This window comes from Nesoenas mayeri (genome assembly GCF_963082525.1).
Source record: "Nesoenas mayeri genome assembly, chromosome: 5".
NCBI lineage: Eukaryota > Metazoa > Chordata > Aves > Columbiformes > Columbidae > Nesoenas > Nesoenas mayeri.
This window is the reverse complement of record NC_137548.1, coordinates 62,373,045-62,393,776: the sequence shown is the minus strand read 5'-3', so window position 1 is coordinate 62,393,776 and position 20,732 is coordinate 62,373,045. Positions and strand designations below refer to the sequence as shown.

Genomic DNA, 20,732 nt, shown 5'->3' with positions numbered 1-20,732 from the left:
CTGGAAGTCAAGAGTGGTCCAGTTTTGCAAAGGCCACTAAATTAAGCTTGTGCATAAGAAAATTGAGGCACATAGAGAAAAAAACAGGCACTGCAGCTGAGACAAACCCTGTGCCTCAGGGCCTGGGTTTTTTGCAGAGAGCAGCCCAAGTTCTTTAATTCAGCGACAGGCTTTATTGAGCTGGCAAAGAAATACGTAATCAACATAACAAAAACTTCTCAAAATAAAAATCAAAGGAATGGTTTAGAAAAAATAACTAGGGGTCTGGTTTCTTTCTTCTGGTACATTTTAAAAATAGATAACTTTCCTCCTACGGGGAGGAAATACTGTATTTAATTAGAAGTATAAATCATTACACTTTTATAGTTAGTAATATCTACTATGGTGAAACTAGATTAGTTACTCATTACATATGCTGTTTATTGTCCAAATTTTAAAATAAGGTTTAATAATGGAAGTGTTATAGAACAGTTCACTTTAGGGTTTTTTTGTTTATATTCCACCAACTCAGATTATTTTTGAGATATATATATACATCAGCAGAAATCTGTCTGGCTTTCTACCTAGTGCAGAAAAACATGCACTATCTCAAATGGCCCTCCAAAAGTCATGGGGATAAATTTACCTTTAAAACTCCATCAGAGATGAAAACGTGGCCCTCTATCTGTGATCAAAGCTTAAATTTCAGTTCTTGCATTTAAAGACGGGGCAGGCTCTTCTGATTCAAAACACACCTAACGAGTGGTTCTGCTGTGACAGGATCCGTCCTGCAGCTGCTCTCTAGCATCACGTAGCCACGAATGTCACTAACTTAAGCAATTTTCTATAGGACTGCAATTATTTTCCTCTTTCTATTTTCCCCATCCTACAGCAACACAATCAAGACATAAACACAAAGGAAGTGTAGCAGACACATCACTGATTTCATTGCCATTTAAGCCAACCCTGGCAGCTCTATACTGCGGACTGATGAGGAAAGCACATTAAGCACTTGCAACAGAACATCCAAGTGGACCTGTTTTGCAGCCTGATTAATAGGAACAACCTCTAAGGACTAATCACAAGTCGAGCCCTGTTTTGTAGATTAATAGAACAAAGGCACAAGAGAATAGGGGAGGTTACAGGACTGGAATATAAATAAGAAAAGGTGTACGCTCTAGGTAGCTCGACTGCTAGTAATTATCAGCTAAAGGCACATCCTTACGGGGAGATCTCGCTGCTCTGTGCTAAAGTGGCTCACTTCCAGATGGACGATCAGCCTCTGCGTCTCTAAATATTTTATCTGTATTTTAACGCCAAAGTTTATGAAACAACAAAATTCTGTGAAACAGAGCATACTTTCCTCTCACACTTTAAGTATGACTTAAATTGCTATTGAGATTAGGTGATGCTCGAATTTACAAGACCTATACTTCTCACTCCACGTAGCTCATGCATGACTTCTAATTGTTGCTGAACATTAGCAAAACTTCAAGGAATGAAAAAGTGTGCGTTATCTCGCATTTAGTTTCAAAGGGATTCATACCTCTGAGGAGAACTATTTCTCTACTTCTGAAAGCATTCAATTTGAGTGGCTATAACAAAACGTAGTGAAGGTAACGGCAACACAAAATGCTGCATCTGTGCCTTCGTCAGTGCCCCGGAGTAGTGTGGGTACCACTGACAGCCAGTGGTACTGAACACAGGGGAACAGCTGCCCAAAATCCTGAATGAAACAAAAAAAGCCCTTCTGACTCCAGGGAGGATGGATTTCATCCTTTGTATTCCAGAATACATCCTTATCTACAGACAATATACTGAATTCTATCAAAGTGATTTATACCTGACGTTGTTCTGTATTTTCTGAGCTTTCCCAAAAGCTCAGTCTCTTCCAGTGCTATACACAGAAGAATACGAGCAATGCTGTTCTTGAACCTTATAAATCTAGTTTATGAAAAAGGATCTTCAGGTTAGGCAACGGAAGACGTTCTTTCTTAAAACGGTATTTTCCAGGTTTCTCAACAACTATAAAATCTGTGTTATATTCACAAACAGAAGAGGGAGACAAACTTGCTAAGAACTGAAAAATCAAATTCAGGTACCCATAACCCCAGAGATTACATTGTGCTGGGGCATCTCATTTTAAAAATGGGAACACATTAGGACTAGAGCTTTCAGCCTAGCACTCAGTTTGCCTTTCCCTTCCATTTTCCTGCGATGCAAGACATGTCCCAAGCAGCCCAGATGGAACACCAAGAGGTGTTAAGGAGAACACCTTTCTTGCACTTCTTTTTATTACATTCCCAGTTTTGGAAACGAGATGCATTAAAATCTGTGCCAGGAAAAGGGAGATGGGAAGGTTCATCCTTCCGCCTTATATAAAGCTTTCTTATATAAAGTTTGAGGTGATACATAATCCATAAGTATATTCGCAGGATACAAACTCATAAAACATACTCAAGAACGCAACACAGTTAGCAGCTGCAAATATCAGCTTTTGTTGGTAAGATACACTGATTCACATAGAGAAATAAAAGGCCTTTCTGAGGAACCAGACCATACAACTTTCTTGTCAGTCCTATCCATCCATGCTGAAGCATCAAAAGGCGAGAGCTCCCCAGAATCAGAACACAGACAAGTTGATGGATCTGCAGACACAATACTCAAATACTCACAACATTACTTGCAAAAGAAATATGATGACAAACGTGTCAGATGATTTCAAATCAACATGAGCTTATTTTCTAGGAAGCCTTATTTCTTTTGCCAAAGTAGCCATAGGCACAGGCATGACATGTCTGTCAGTATGTAATACAAACAGCTAAACACATATACCAAAGGATACCAAGTTGTTTACAGAGAAGGCTTTATACAAAATGCTAAAGAGGAGGAGTACTGAATGGAGTTAATAGGTGGCAATGACTTTTTCCCAGGTACACCATACATGCGGATCATAAACCAAAGTCCTTATTTGTACAAAATTATAGCAACTTATCCCTGTAACTATTTTCATTCCATGCCATCCAGAGGACAGGCAGACAACAAACGCAGGACAAACCTTATTTGGAATATAAGTTTTATATAATGCCACTGACTGTACATTAAAAGAAGACTATGTTCTAGAAAGACTGGTCAAATTATAGGTGTTCATGCACACACAGAGTTGATAAGCAGGTAGAGCTCACCTGTTGGGGCTACATCACATACACTGGGATAACCCAGATCACTCACTGAGGTGGTAGTAGGGAACCACAACTTGTGAGGCCTCTGTACTCACATGTGTGTGCAACACAGCCACAGCTATGAGGGCACGACGATAAGCTGCTTGTAAACCGCTGCTTAAGCCTTCTGTGTGCACGTATACAAAGATCGCTCTCAGACACACTAAAATTTTGATATTTAACTAGTAGAGTCAGAAATGTCAGCAATTCTCATACTTCAGATGCACACAAACCATAATACAGACTAGCACCGAAACATTTCGGAGATGGTTATGAACACCCAGCAGTGTCATTGATTTTCAACTGAATCCATGAGGGTTGACCACATCTCAAATAAGGTGCCAGATCTATTCTACTCAACGGACTCTCAGGAAAATCTGATGAATGCAGCTGTCACTCTTGACCTTTCTGTCTATGCTCAGATTCACGATCAGTGTTCTCTTATTTGAAGTGCTTGTGCAATTTCTGCTTTATTTCATAGTGTCTGTGAATTACTTTAAGCATTTTATACACATGTCATGGTGAAGTTAGCTTTCTGATCAATAAGTATTAGATAAATATAGAATCACAGAACCATCGAGGTTGAAGAAATAGACCCAAATCATCTTGAAGACAGTCATGAGAAAGCTTACCCTTACTGGGAGCTAACAAAATCTAGTCGCCTGCTACTTGACTTACTTCTGTATTAAAACCAAGTACAGTTTTTCAAACGCTATTTCTCTTCCATTTCTATTGCATCTTATCGCCATCACATCTCGTGAGCTTTATCACCAGCTCCACCTGAAGCAATGTAAATTCCTACAATTCTTTTCCTGTTTGTCCTGAGTATATAACTATGAAGCAAACCACCCACAGACTCCACCTATTTCACAATCCTGACAGTGCACGGGACAAGACCTACCTTCTCCCACATCACCCCCCATATCATTCATTTCACAGGTTTTGTAAACACACTTGAAGGTATCCCCATTTTTCCAATTACAGCTTAATTCAGCAAAGCTATTACCATGTATATCGGTATTTAAGCGATAATTATACAATGAATTAAAGCTTATTACTAATCTCACTGTGCCAGTGAAACTACCCATGTCCCAAACTTGGCACATTTAGGCACTTTGTTGAAGTGGGGGTTTTGGTTACATTTTTCCAGTGTGGGCTGACACACTGTGAAGACACTGGCTCACACTGTCTCTTTTCACTCAGGGTCACAACTCCTGACTTAGAAATGATTCATGTATCCAGTGCTTTGAAACTGGTGTTGTCTGGATCGAAATATCCTGCTGGACACATACACACACACACACACATTCATGCACATTGGGCTGGATGGGTCTCACCCTTCCAGTTATATGGCCCTCATGTTTTCATAGAGTCACAGAATGTCAGGGATTGGAAGGGACTTTGAAAGATCATCTAGTGTAATCCCCCTGCCGGAGCAGAAACACCCACATGAGGTTACACAGGAAGGTGTCCAGGTGGGTTTTGAATGTCTCCAGAGTGGGAGACTCCACAACCCCCCTGGGCAGCCTGTTCCAGTGTCTGTCACTCTCACTGAGAAGAAGTTTCTTCTCAAATTTAAGTGGAACCTCTTGTGTTCCAGTTTGAACCCATTACCCCTTGTCCTACCATTGGTTGTCACTGAGAAGAGCCTGGCTCCATCCTCCTGACACTCACCCTTTTATGTATCTGTAAACATTAATGAGGTCACCCCTCAGTCTCCTCTTCTCCAAGCTAAAGAGCCCCAGCTCCCTCAGCCTTTCCTCATAAGGGAGATGCTCCACTCCCTTCATCATCTTTGTTGCCCTGCGCTGGACTCTCTCCAGCAGTTCCTTGTCCTTCTGGAACTGAGGAGCCCAGAACTGGACACAATATTCCGGATTCCACCTACCTCTACAGCAAAGTCTTGATCTCCCACTTAGTTCCTCACTGGAGTCCTTGTTTCTCCAGGTCACCAGCTCCTCCAGACAGCCCTGAACCTGTTCCTGCTGTGTGCTCCAGCAGCCCCTTTGCCTGTCACTCAGAGCATCCAGCTGCTCCCTACTTTGTCCTGCTCTGGGTATATCACACGGGGACAACAAATGAAGAACATAACGAGGCTGGAAGACCATAATCCAACACAAAAATCTGTTCTGATGTCAGTTAAAGCTCAAGCCCCTCTCTTACTTCTCCAGTCTCCTACTGTGAAGGTGGTTGTCCCCGAGTGAAATAATTTTACACTTAACCTTCACAGCACGGTATGTGCAGTTTTGTCTTTGCCTTCTGCACCAGCCCAGCACAAAGAGGTACGGCACACACAGGCAGAAGAAAATGGTAAAGCAGGAGTCCTAGAGTGCAAAAGCTGCATGGAACAATTTACTCAAGCAAGTATCACCCCATAACGCAGTCCAGCCCTCTAAGGAACTGCATATCACTACACGCATTAATTCTTTAATTCCCTCCTCCTTCCCCAGCTCCCACTCTTTAAGGGGGTTCAGGTCTCCTCCCAAGATGAAGTTTGTAGAAGCTGAGTTGAAACTTTCAGGAGTTTCATAGTATCCTAGTTAATCCCTACTCTTCCTAAGTCCTCTCTGGGTGCAAGTGCTTTCAGCCTGCTCAGTGCACACAAACGCCACATTCACCGCTGTGTTATCCCAGTGACCAGCACAAGGAAAGCAAACTTCTTGTTCCTGCACAGCTGGCAAGTGAAAAACCACCAAAACAAAGCCAAACTGCAAACACAAGCACAACTTGTGGGTTTTGCATGCACAATCTGTACATCAAAATGACATTTCAAGCCACAACCAGGACACCACCATAAGGAATTAGCCCCCCAGCAGCACAGCTCATGCTCATTCTGGCTCTTTGCTCTTTTGCACAGCACCTATTGAACTCCAGGAAAATGGGGCAGGAATTAGAGACACAGAGCAGATTCTCACCATCATCTGTTTGGTACGGCTCTGAAGGAATTCAAACACCTGCTTCCACGCTAGGAAAGATTCAAAAGAGTTGGGAGAGCCACCAATTTATGTCTGTTTTAAATGTCTACACTTCCACTCATGGAAAGACACAGATTGCGTGTTATGCTAGTAATGAATACTGTAAAATTCTTATTCCTGCTGAAGTCAAGCCTGAAGAAAAGGTGAGGACTTCATATGATCTGTCCCACCACCAGGATACAAAGCTTTCCAAAGAATTAGCTAGGACAGGTTAGCATCGTGGTATCAAAAATTACTTATGAGATAATATATTCAAAATTACAAACATCCCACTATTTATTAAAAAGAAAAAAAAGGTTAAGTTTTTAAAGTAAACAGGACGATTTTTTTACTTACAAGTGAACCTGATATGGACACAGAAGAAAAATCAGCGACATTCCTAACAAGGCAAAAAATGTAAACAAACGGCGGCAATTCTAGACCGTGGGGAATACATTAGTCGATCCTAAAACGAGAGACTTGAAGGACCGACGCCAAGAAAAATGAAACAGAAGCCTGCACCTCTAAACACAGCCACGCCACCGTGGTGCTGTGTTTGTTTAACATGCAGACACAGGACTCCAGTCTTTGCCAATACTTTCCTCAGCTGCTGACTGCGACTGTATAAATACGGAATTCCTGAAAAACTGGTACAACCAGCAGCCTTGTCCAGTCTCCCCCTGGTTTCCTCACCGCTAAATAGCAATGAAGAACTTTATTGCTGAGTAGTCGCTGTTTCTATTCCTCCCTTTTCCAGGCGCAAGCTAATTGCCAGCTAAGGCTATGAAAATAAAAGAAATGAGATGTATTCCAACCCATCAGTATATCTGAATGCGATCACGTGAGTTGCCAATTGGCTTTCCAGTCCTCACGCTCAATATCTGCTGTTAATTTGCTTGCTATTTCAAGAACTTGAAGACTGTCAGCAAAATCCGTGATGCATTACAAAACTTATAATTGAAAAGCAAAAATAAACCAAACAACTGATGCTCTTCTGACAGGATAAACACAAAGTCTGAAAAGACTGAGCAGGAGAAGGGAGATGTACTAACTCAGAGCTACTTGTATTAAAATACGATTGCAAACGAAAGAAATGAGAATGATAGAAATAAGTTCAAACTTAAGGGAAACCATTTGATGAAGCCCCTGAATTCTCCTCTGGGTTAAAAGAAAAAGAAAATCGTACAAAACATTATTTTTAAAGGAGATGATTGAACCTGTCTATGCTTTCTTAAGGCTGCATTACCTATGCCAATTAAAATTTTGCTTCTGAAAAGGAGTTAAGGCTCTTCCTCTGGAGTTACTAAAAAAAGCCCATGAAAGCCCTGGTGAGCGATAGCGCGACGTCTGTTCCTGACCTCGGGATCACCCTACAGATCAAATTCTTGGACATAGGAAAAACCCACTAGTATTCATTAAAAGCAACTGGGAGGCTGCTTTGTGCTTCTGTTCTTGAGACCTGAACCAGCCACGGCTTGACGAACGTGCAGGATATTGCGGAACAACGCTGCTGTTCCTGACCGAGGGGAAGAGCTTCGTTCAGGATTCACTGGTTTTCATCACAATGATGCAAATCGCACATTTCAGTAATTATTTAAATAATCAATTTTAATCTTTTACGTTTGTGCTTTTCAGTTATTTTCACAAAGTTGATTCCATTAACCATTAAAATGCATTGATTTATATCGAGTTGGCTTTTATATTAAACATTTTCTGCCCTCAAAAAGATTTATCTATAGTTATCTAATCAAATATATATGTTGAAAGTCTTGGGTCTACAGTTTTACTTTTATTCTGCTAGATATGGGTGCAATTTGCCCATATATTTTAATAGCTAAAACTAATGCAAATGGTTGCTTTATTAGACTATTTCATACTTACGGCTTGTGACATTTTTTTGTGGAATTTTTATGGCGAACAGAATTTAAAATCCATAAATAAGCCTATTGCCTCGTTATTCATGAAATTAACTGCCATAAATTTCTATGCACACAAAGTTTATCAGAATACCTTTTCATTTCAACTATTTTTTTATTTCAAACAAACTAAAAGAGCCACCTGTAGAGCTGAACAGCAGAGCAAAATAAAAGAGAGGAAATTCTCCCTGAACAATTGTTTCCATCAAAACGTGGTTTCGACAAATCCTGGTTCTAGTTTACAGCCGTTCGCTGCTGGTTTTAACGTTTTTAAAGCTTCATTAGAAATTGCTAGAATACTTGCAATCAAACCTCCATAACATTATAGTAAATTCAGTCCTTAACATGGATGAACAATTCCAAATACCTCAAAGACCAGAGGTATTTTAAAATAACAACATTCAAACTTAAAGAAAACTTATATATATTCACTGATGTGTATTCAGCACCCAAAGCTGCACTAAAACCAGACTGTCTCTCCCACGCTTTTACAGATACATCAAATATGAGTTGTACTCACATACAATTCACAAAGGGAGTTTTAAGATTTAAAAATTCATATGCCCATTACTGTTTATATATTTTTGTCCTGCTCAATAAGTAGCCTCGGTCTCAAATTTCCAAAGGAGAAAATGTTTCCATTGGAATCTTTAAGAGATTTGACTGCATCAAGTGCAAACTATCAATTATTTTCCCACCAAACAAGCCAGGTTAATGGGCCAAAATAAGACGGACGAGAAAGGAGGGAAATGTTTTTGTGGATTGTTATCTACATGCCAAGCGGAAAACCTTCAGGCATTTTGCTCCTTCAAGGTACATCAAAGCATCTCCTATTTAAGGTGTGAAAATGTCACTTACATTCTCCACCTCTGCAAATGAGCGGAGTGTGATTCACGTCCCACCCTTGCTCTTTTCTCTTCTAGGGGTTGATACTCTGTTTTCAACTCCCCTCCAGCTAATGCCATTTAATACGCTTAGAACCATCAGGCTAAATTCAAATTTTCTGCTCCTTAGAGGCTGTTGATATGCACCACTGCACATTCCAATTGCAAATACACATGAATGCTCCCGTGTATTGTAAGTTATTTTCTACATACAAATTCTACTAAATTGTAAGTTAGGAGGCACTACTTGAATTCTCTCAGGTCTTTAGAAAGCTTTCAGATGTACCATGAGTAATAACATGTAATGAATATGGACTGATATTTCTTTCCTGTAGTTACACTGAGTTGGCAATTTACATTTTCTAAATAGATAGATGACTTATAGCCAGTTTTCCCAGTCTTCTGGCAATTACTTCTTAGAAATCCATGACAGGCTGAAACCCTCCAGAATCACAGCTGTTATTCTTAGTTTGATCCCTCTTTTTAAATTAAAACCAGTAGCTTTATCAGCAAATGAGAATTTTTTTCCCTCTGGAAATACTTACAAAAATGCACATAAATTGAACATGCCAACTTATCTCATTTTAGGGTTGGAGCATCTTCTGGGTTAATGACCAGTGTTCCACTTCTGTGACAGAACTAATTGGGGGAAGGAGCCCATAAATACACACAAACCCCCCACAAATTCTCTTCCTTTGGGGTAATCTGAAGATTTATAGTAGTTGAGCAAGATGTGATTGGAGGGAAAGGAGGAAAAATTTAAGCGCTAACAGGCTTGTCTGATCATTCTGTCTCAGTTTCCAGGCACAGAACAGATTTGGAACAGATTTTTCTTGTATCTGATGTGACTTTACCCTCTTCTCAAAGACCAACTGAAATGCAGGAAACCGGCTGAATTATCACATTTTCCAGAAACTGCCATTATATTTTAAAAAAATAAAAGAGAGAGAGAGAAAGAAACGACGATACCACATCTCTATGTTCCAAACACAAACCAGCTGACCTAAAAAGTTATATTCAAAATGATAGTCCTAAATCGACATCAACGGTTGTTCAAAACATGCTGAAGAGAAATGAAACATCATTCATGAGAGAAGTCTGCACTTGTTTGGAGCTCAATGTGCTTTTCTAGCAGTCTAGCTTTATTTCCCATTGAACCCTAATTGGAAAAATCCAGCTATCAGTGGATTATAGGGAGGAATAATGAAGATTTGTCTTCCATGACTAGGTCAGAATACATATCATACATGTGTTACAGTTAATACAGCTCAGGTCCTTGAGGTGGCATACCTTAATATTTCAGAACAAACATTTTAAACCCACCTGCAAAATGCAGCTGGAGACAAAAGGGTAACAGATTGTCATTATGGATTCAGATAGCAAAAGAGATCACTCTATTTTGCCAGTACATACAAACGTAAATGTAAAGGCATATGACACAATTCTCCATTTCAGAATACCAAGCTCTCTCTTCCCCTTCTCCAGATCTCCCCAATAGCTCCATAGTAGAGTCTGGGTAAACCTGCCCCAAATATATCTGCAAAGATGCCTCCACTTTGCAGTCATTGGACGTCTGCAGAATACAAGCCCTCTGAGTCTGAGACGTACGTATGGAAGAAGCTGAACACAATCTTAGTAGCAAACCTTCCAGCTCACACAGCTGCTCACTTGCAGCAAGTCTCAAATCCACCTTATGCCACCCAGGGCCTCATGTGCCCTGTCTTCTGAGTGTCATATGCTGCTAGTACTAATTAAGAAACCAAACAAAAACCTTTGAAATGTCTTTAAGAGGTGATTCCTAACTGGAATTAAGACTATCTCCCCCAATTAGCTGATACTGCAGGATTTAGAGGTGTTTTGTGTTTTTTGTCTTTGGTTGGTTGGTTTTTTAGGCAAGCGACGTCAGGCTGATTTAAACTACTAGCTAAAGGCTATGACTTAAATTAAAAAAGCCCAGTAGCTTAAGTCAAGAATGTGAGCTGGAACGCAGTTTTCTAAACAGCACTAATGTACACAATCTGACAAATAAAACCACTGTCAGAAGCATCACTTTTTGTGGTGTTGTATTAATCACCAAGGCCTGCAGTTAATAGAGATGAGGAGGAAAATTTCTAATCTCCGTACAGCTTTGCCCCATTCTTTGGTTCAATCCCTGCTACTCCCTCTTCCTCTCCTACTTTCACCTTTAAAGCAAGCTTGACATCAAAAATATGAGCTATTAGCTTATAATAAACCCTTCTTATAGGTATGCATAAATTAGCATCTGAGTACTTCAGCTGACAATTGAGAATGCCAAGTACCGTAATGATTATCACCATCACTGAAGTTCAGGTTTCTGGTAGAGCCTGAAAGGACTGTGGCTGTTGTTAGCATGAGAATTTAAAACAAGTGCTACCCAAGACTCCAGAGGTATCACCCATCACAATTAAACAACATACAGAAAAAACAAGGAAGACTCTCCTCAGTACAAAACTCAACAGTAATTTTTCCTGCTCATACTTGGCACGGGGGGTGGAATGAGATCAAAACTGGCTTGACATTTCATTATTACAACTTTACAAGCTAAATACAATGCCTAGAACTGATCAGAAATAACACTTAAAGCACCTGCTGCCTTGAACCTTGTGCCGTGTGGGTGTTGAATGCTACCATGATAATCTATTAGCACAGCGGACGTAATTACCTAAACAACATACCATATAATGGAGCTTCTTTCCCTAATGCATAGTAAGATGCCACTGCAGCTAACCCATGAGCACAGAGTGGATATTGACTCCTCTATTTTTTTAAGTGCGTTCAGCAGCCAGAACAGAAATTATTACAGTTCTTTTTCTCCTATTTCACACACATGGCCAAATATAACCTATTTATCCACAGAGAAACGTGGCAATTGTTTCAGAGTGGTTTACAGCTTAGTGTGATACTGTTCTGCAGGGCAATGCAACAAAGCAGCTTCATGCATTTGCAACAGCAATGATTCCTGTTGTGGTTCAAGTAATAAATAGCAAAGAAAGTTAAATGGAGACTTACCATGGGGCACCGTATATTCGGAATCCTTTAACTGTTACCTCTGAATCTTGTAAGTAAATACTATTTGTCAGGAGTGACTGAACATTGTCAAAGTCCTCTGGTTTCAATTTGGACACAGAGGGAAAGCGGTAGTAATCTTGTTTGACAAGGTCTGCCATGAATTCCTTATCAAATGTCAGTTCATGATTCCCAGCAATCACTATTTTATATTCATACGGTAGGTTTCCTGAAATAACAAAAAAGAGGACTTAATTAGCACATTTTCCTCCCACACCAGCATTGCCGGCACAATAAGTAGACAGCTAGCAATGACAGAATGAAACACCCGAGATCCGTGAGCAAAAGTTATTAATACTGCTTCTCTTCCATTGAGTGAAACTGTGTTAAAATGTAAAGCAGCGTCACGTGAAGCAATAATAAATAAAAAAATGAAAAGCATTCACTGCAGAGTTAAACAAAACAAGCCGGGAGGCACCAAAGCAGCTCCAAAGGTGGCATAAAACACCACCGCTCCCCCGCTTTCAGCTGACAACACTTTGATTTGGATCAGCAGAAGATGTGACACTGAGTCCTACCAGTTCATTGACAGGACTGGGTCACAGTCAGCAGCCCTGGTCCTAATCCACAGGAGGAACCTGCAGTGAGATACCTCGGGTGTCACACACCCCAGTACACAAGTGTCACGAGGGTACCAGGCCTGGGTACCGAATTAGGCTGCTGGTGCTGTTGGTTATTTTTAAATTATGCCGTTATTTGGATTAATTCGCATTCAAGTGGCATTTATTCCAGATCTAGCCTATTCTCCAAAGCTCCAATTTACTCGCAATGGACTTTCACTTTATCATTATTATTCCGTTTATGGCAGTATCTCATTTCTGTAAGAAGTACACATGTAACAGAAGGCAGGAAAAAGGCAGCGTGGTTAATTCATTTACCGTGAGGGTCAAAGATCATAAGCTGGATCACCCCAATTCAGAGCAACTATTCCCCTTGTTTGGAACAAGATCAGGCCCATGGAGCCAGATTTTTGCAGTTCAGGGACAGATTTTTCAAGCACTTGGTACAAACGAGTGCCAGATCTTCCAAATACACACTAAACACACTGGGTGCTGAGCTCCCTTAGAAAACATGGTCACATACCGTGTTGTCTTCACAGGAGTTAGGTTCTTTTATAAAATCTGGCCCACTGTGACTTGTCAAAAATCACACGTGATTGTGCATCGAAGCTGATTTCTACCATCTTCACCATAAGACTGATTCTCTAGTCTTATACCAAATCATTCACTTTGGTGTTTATTCCTAATAATCACTTAGAAAAGGTTGGTTTTGCTGTGTGGGTGGTTTTGGTTGATTGGTTTTTGTGGTTGTTTTCCCCTGTTCCCCCAGAAAGGCGGCAAAATGTATGTGGAAATCTATAGGTCCATCTTCCACATCCGGTACCCCCATCATCTGTCCCAAGGAACACAGAAACAGATGCTATATGTTTCTTGTGAATACAGTTCCCCTACATAGATGTGGCTTTGCTGATTTAAAACTTGCCTTTCAACTTTCAAAACTGTTTGGGTTTGAGAGTTTGTTTTTTCTTTTTAAAGTTTCAAAGTAAAGCTCTAAGTATTTACAACAAGATTAACTTTTGCCTAAATAAGACTTACAGGGAACCAGTCAAAACCCTCTGCTTTTTAATGTTTACAGCAAGGAAACAGGAATTACACAAGATACATATATCAACATCATCTTTGCAAAATTAGTTAATTCTGGATAGAAAAAACAAAAAGCTATAAATCCCCTGGAAAAAAAAACAAGCAGACATCCCCATAGACACTTCACATCTGAACAAAGTGCAGATCATACATATTCATAACTCTCCACAGTGCTGCATTAGATTAAAAGCTGGGGGAATGCAATAAATGTTTCTCTACAGTTTATGCCTCACTCCTTTCCCCTCCTCCCTCCCCTTCTCCACCTCTGCTACATGCTGCTCTACAATTCATTTTTATTTAAAAACTCAATGTGGCAGGTACCTACAATTCCTGCTCTCTGTGACTCCTGGGCATAAGGTAAAATTGCTATTTTCTCCTCTCTCAGGAAACATAAAAGATAGCACTGGCATGAAATTTGATACACTTGTCATAACTATCAATCCCCCCAAACAAGCTAGATGTGATTAAATTCTCAGAGAAGTAGGATGGAGAAGTTAAATTCAGGTTTCTGCCAAGTTATCAACATTTGCCAGTCTTAGCAGAGAAAACTTCTCATCTTACTGGATAAATGTTCAGGTATTTTTACTTTCTCCCATGTATTTTGATAGATTTGCAAAATCAGTGTCACCCCATACAATGATGTCATCAACGCATTAAGGATGTTCTGCAGCTTTACCCTGTTCCAGCGGAGTCTGGACCAGCCCGTGGCAGACGGCAGGGTTGTGTTTCCACCCCGGGGCAGTCAGTTCCAGGTGTACTGGATGCCAAAGGGACTAAGAAAAGTGGGATTAGTGATATCTATTGTGGTATCTATCTATCTATACCGCTTGGCTGCCTTTGATTCCAGCTGGGATTGCAGTTCTAGCATGTCCGGCATGGCAGCACCTAATGGCAGCATCACTTCATTCAGGCTGGTCTACCCTCAGTCTCCACTTGCCACCAGACTTCCACACCGGCCATACGGAATTGTCGAAGGGTGAGTGACTTTTACTCATCGCTCCTTGGCTCTCCAGTTGAGGAATCAACTTGAAATACTAGAGAGAGTACAGAGGAGGTGACAAAGCTGGTGAGGGGCTGGAGCACAAGTGTGATGAGGAGCGGCTGAGGGAGCTGAGGCTGTTCAGCCTGAAGAACAGGAGGCTGAGGGGAGACCTTATTGGTGTCTACAACTACCTGAAAGGAGGCTGGAGCATGGAGGGTGTTGGTCTCTTCTCCCAGGCAGCAAGTGATAGGAAGAGAAGGCCTCAAGTTGCACCAGGGGAGGTTTAGATCAGATATTAGGAAAAAATTCTTCCCAGAAAGGGTTGTCAGGCATTGGAACAGGCTGCCCAGGGCAGTGGTGGAGTCACCATCCCTGGAGGGGTTTAAAAGGCATTTAGATGAGGTTCTTATGGACATGGGTTAATGCCAGAGTTAGGTTATGGTTGGACTCAATGATCCTGAGGGTCTCTTCCAACCAAAACGATTCTATGAACTTACGGGTGGGAATCAGAAAGTCTTGGTTGGTGCAATGTTGCCTCCGATGCACTGTTGTGTTGTTGCTGGCTGCAAACACATCACTTTAAAGCATCAGCTGAACAACACTTTTAATACACCTATTACACAGGACAAGGGGGGGAAGCTGGGAGAACTGTTGGGCTTTTTTTAACCTATATAAGTAGGTGTTTCAGTGCTTTTTTAAGTTCACCTTAAGTACTTGATCCTGGGAGTCCTTAATCTGTGGAACAACCGTTCCCATTTTAATGGCATGCTTCATACGAGTACAATTTAGTCACACAACTCGAGTTCTGCAGACATGAAAAGGAGCCTGAGACTGGCAATGAATGTTAACTGCTGAGTCCCTATAAAAACAGAAAATCACATTATTTTTTGACTACTGTTACCTATAAAGCTCACAGGGAAGTAGGGGAATAAGAAATAATGTGACACTATCTGTCTATATAGTGGTAGAAACCTGTATTTACAAACAAATGCTATGCAAGTGCTTTTAATGTGAAGCTCTGACTATGCATATGCATGCATTAACTATTCACATACGACTTCCAGGAAATGTGAAGTGTTTTCATGCCCATTTCATAGCCTCATAGACCCTTTGGCCATATGTTAAGAAATGGGCTAAGAAACCTTGAAGTACAAATCATAGCCCCTTCAAAAAGACGGAAATCTGTAGAAGCAAGACGCCTGTGCAAGTGAATCATCTCCAATTTATGGTATATCATATACGCTTCAAACGTGCAAAACTGCTCATGGAGCATTCACCTATAACCAACCACGTACACGTCCAGAGATAAACACTGAAGGAGCACATTTTGTGTAATTCCTGTGGACTTCCAGTCCCCGCAGCAGCACGAGTTGCTGTCAGTTGTCCATTGATGGGCAGCAAGTGAGCAGCACACCCTTGTCCTGGTGAGCAGCTCTGTACCAACACTCCACAGGGTTTCTCCTGGAAAGCCCACCACACCTCAGAGCCATGCTTACTCTCTCTTCCCAGCATTTACGGCACAATCGCAAAACACACAGGCTGCTTTTGGCTTTTTAAAAGAAAGACAGAGTATCTCAAAGGCTCTGATCGTTCCTTCAGCAGCAATAAATGAGTTAGACTGTGTAAGTACAGCTATATAGACTCAAGCTTCAAATAATAAACTGGAGTTCTCTGCAGGTACTGACATCTAAAACTAGGAAGGAAAACCAAACATCTGTTCTAGGATGAGACTCATCAACTGACTGTGAAAAGTATCCTGGCTGTTTTAATCAAACAGCCTTCACATTACATCCTCAATGCAATACCTAAAATTAACGTCAACCAACATACGAGCTGAAAACATAACCCATGAATTTCTATGCATTTTACCTCTCTGTGAATCTACAGAAAAAAAGAATTAAAAACAAAAAAAGTGGACAAATAAAAGACAGAACATGCACAAAACCAGAACATGCTTCTAAACAAGTACAAAGAACTGAAGCACAATATCTCTCAAAATCTTCTTGATGAAACGTATTCCACCAGCTTTTTGAACTATTGTCAGTTCCAAAGCCGCTCGCTTTTTATTTTTTCCCCTCCAAAAGAAAATTTTGTAGGAGGAAAAACAGAAGCAAAACACACATGGGCAACACAGCAAGAGGAGTAGATGAATCAAAGTTTAACTGTTTTGCCTTTATGCAAAGAAAACATGAGACCACAGCACAGGGAGAAGCAAAGGCTGAGACCCTTGAATTCCTGTGATAAATCTAAAGCTTGTACATTAAAGCTCCTCTTTGTTGAAAACGCTGTTAAACACAACACAACAGCAATGTTAGGTAAGTGCAAGCTCTGCCTCTGACCTTTCACTCTGTAACCGTCAGGCTTCATTAATTTTCACAAGGCCTGACAGCTCTAGCGTTAATACTCACACTTGCGGATCGAGCCACACAGCAGGTTCAGACTGCTACCTTCTCCTCTGAAACTCATGCATTACGATTTCTTCCATGCTGGCAATGGAAAACCAAGTCTAAGAAACATTAAACACAAAAAACTACGTTACAATAATGCCAAGGATGAGCCATAAACCCATGAAAGCAAGGAAGCATCGAGGGAATCTCGCCTCGGCGGCTGTCACCCAGCTGTGTGGTGACAAGGTACGGCAGCAGACACGTCCATGCGAGTGACCACAGGTATAGGAGCTACTGAACCTCTGTGGGCACCCAGGAGCGTCTGATCCTGCAGAATCACCAAATATTGCCGCTCATTCTCTCCCTCACAGGTAAATATAGTGAATTTGGCACAAAACTGGGCTGTAACATCGCCAAGCGCAGTATGAACCATGTATAGCAGAACCTAGTTAATTATGGGTCTGAATTAACGATGCTCTGACGCTGGTAACAATTCCTTGCTTTTATGTATTTATGTCTCAACCATAACATTATTCTAATGTAACTGTTTGTGATTAATATCCTTCTCCTCTCTGTCAACAGGAAAATAATGTAGCACAACATGAACGACCATCTTTCGTCTCACTTCGGTGTTCCGTGTCTTCCTCAGCATTATTCTGGCATTACACATGTGGGTTTTGATCTCAAAGGTGGTTTGAGTTTCACTGAGCTACTGTTAACATTTTGTTCTTGAAACATAAAGAGCTTCACTGAAGTTTTGCAAATTAATACATAACATTTATTTGTTTTGAAACAGATAGAATGCGAGGTTTTGTTTAGTCTAACCTCTAATCAAAAAAGCCTCCAGATTTTGCAGCTCACAGCTCTGCCAACTTTAGGTGGAAAAAGTCCCCCGCAAATTGACTTTAAAATGATGAAACGTGAAACAGAAGCAGCACAGTTTTCTCTGCTTATTAGTGGCTGGAAAGGCTTTTTTTCAGGCTTGTAATTACTTAACCTAAAAGACGGAGCTTTCAAGGAAAAAAAAAATCATCTAATTTTAAAAAGCTGTCAGCTATGGTTTCCCTTTAAATTTAGAAAATTCGGAAAACAACACCCTCCCTGCAAATCACAATAGCCTTATTTTTTCCCCCCCCTTCATTTTTCAAAATGTTTCTTGCAGAAATGGTAGCTCCTTCCCCATAGCACAGCAATAGATGAAGGACCGACACAGCTGCACCGGTGCTACGTCCACGCTCTCAAAGAGACTCTTTAAATGAAATAGCACTCACTTGGGAAAACATATCAGGTTTTCAGGCAAGAACACCTTTTGTCTGGCAGAGGTGAAGGATGTTCCTCTATATAGAATTATCCTATATTTACACTTATAATGACATTGGCATCTAGGCTCCCATAGTTTAAGGTCTATTGTGCACGTCTGCTGCAAACACATAGAAATATGCTGTATTTGGAATTTTACGTTTTCTCTTGTGATCAAGATCTTAATGGACCGGGGCTGACAAGTTTTAGATCGATTTCAGCTCGGTGTGGTTTCAAATGACTCGGATCTTGAATTCCGAATACCAGGGCTGAGAATCGGAACATAAACTCTGCCTTCCGAGTGCCAGTGGGGCTAAGTAGAAATGTTCTCCTGGAACTTGATTAAGACTAAATTGAAAAAGAACATTTTTGGTTACTATTACATTAGGCTAAAATATAGAAATGAACCCTAATACTATCTAAATCTAATAAGAAAAAACCATCTCTATTTCAAATTTTTCAAAGCATTCTCTATAAATGCATCACAGATCAATTTACATGGTACTTTCGCCAATAAGCAAAACGAAATCATAGGTTCCAATTGGCTTAACTCATATTGGAAAGTGCGAAAGCAAACGCTAGAAAATGCAATTACTGCAAACAAACTCCATTTTCTCCACTCAGGAGGGAATTTCAGGGAACATTTTATTGCCCTCAAATAATATTTCTAAAGGCATCAATACACAATTCTATTTTCTTTTCGGAGTCCCTCCACTATATAACCTAATCCTCTCTAAAGAAACTCACCAGATTTTGAAATAATATATTGGTTGTTGATATTACCTTGTGCACGCACATACTGTATCAATTTAAACGATTTTTCTCCATGAATCTTAAGAATATAAAAACCAACAGTCACGGTCTGACACAAACAGATCTGGACCTCCTTCCCATAACATACCCTTTGTCTCTGTAATTTACAATTCCAATTAAGTCTTTTTTTCTACAATAAACGAATAAAAGCCATCAAAAAGAAGGTCATCCTGAGAAACAATTACACAGAAAGTAATTAAGCTAATCATAATTATCAGAGACAATGTCTTGGTATTTTCACGTACATATATTTTCACTCCGCAAAAGGCCAGCCAATGCTAAGGACAAGATTTTCCAGACAAAGCAAATTCTTTATTTAAAAGAGAAACAAGTCTGGATATCAATTCTGCACCACTTACTGAGTGAAAACTTACTCAAGAAAATGGGAATTGTGAACCCAGGACCCAGAGATCTAGATTCTGCCCCCAATTTTTCTACCTTATTGCCAGGGACTATCATGTGATAACATCCTTTTCTGTCTGTCCACAGGACTGAAAAACACACCTCTGCCAGGATACTTCCAATATCTACCTACCTTAAGATAAATACATAAATCCACCACGAAACACATTTAACCACCAAAAACATTCTCCTGTTTCCCTCCTCTCTGAACTTGTCCCCATTATTTGTTTTCTCATTTTTAAACGAAAGGCTTTGAGGCTTAGAAATGCAGAAAACAGGAGGCAGGTGCCTCCCTTTACCTCCTAGCCTGGTAAAGCCTCCTCACTATTTCCGAAAAGAAATCCCTCTAAATGCCTCATTTTTATTCTATCCCAGGAAAGTGATCAGAGTGTTTCTTATAAAATGAAAAGTCTTAAGTACATAAACAAGAAGCTTCTGATAACTATTAATTTTCTTCCTATAATACAGTATATTTCACATAACTTCTCAATTTTCATACATGGAACTGAAATCCTTCCTTTCCAAACCATAATTTTTGTGTACATTGTTGGTAAGCTACAAAATATACCGGGGCTCAGACTTAATTGACTACCAGTACTAAGGTAACATGGATAAATTCCTATAATAAGGGAAAAAGTAATAAGTAGGGACAGTAAGAATAATCACAAAGAAAATAAAACTGAAAGGAAAAAGTAGAAATACTTTTTTTTAAATATCCCAAAGATTTTAAAAGCATGGACTGCCATCTAAAAGCAGGACATCAGTTTTTTAGTAACTCTGAGAATGTAACACTCCTCAGTGTGCTAAAGCAATGAGCTGCCTTTGAAATTTTACCTTGTGATCACCTTTCGTGGTTTTACTTTAAGTATAGGAAGCAACGTTGACATTCAAAGGTGTTTTTAAACATACTTTCAGATGCTGATGTTTGTTGGGAATTACTTCTTCCTTTTCAAAGTTGGAAGAAGAGAAATCTAAAACCTGAACTGAACTCCACTTCTAGATGCAGCCTGATATTCATTTGACAGCACTAAGTACTGTATGTCAGAACTACCTTCATGTTCCTGTCCTGAAATTTGTAGAGAGAATAAAAACCAAAGTAAACAGAGAACATAAACAGAAATTACAGTCAGCTAAAAATGCTCAGGCAGGCCTTTCTGAACCTACG

The 20,732-nt window shown here is 40.2% G+C and overlaps 1 protein-coding gene across 1 annotated transcript in view; it reads right to left on the bottom strand.

Annotated features, from left to right (window-relative positions):
* MPPED2 (metallophosphoesterase domain containing 2) overlaps positions 1 to 20,732 on the bottom strand; it is a gene marked incomplete at both ends in the record, with an annotated part of 101,521 nt that overhangs the window by 34,544 nt on the left and 46,245 nt on the right. The window contains one exon of the mRNA XM_080345965.1: positions 11,985 to 12,210. Coding sequence (XP_080202091.1) covers positions 11,985 to 12,210 — 226 coding nt within the window. The remainder of the gene's footprint in view (positions 1 to 11,984; positions 12,211 to 20,732) is intronic.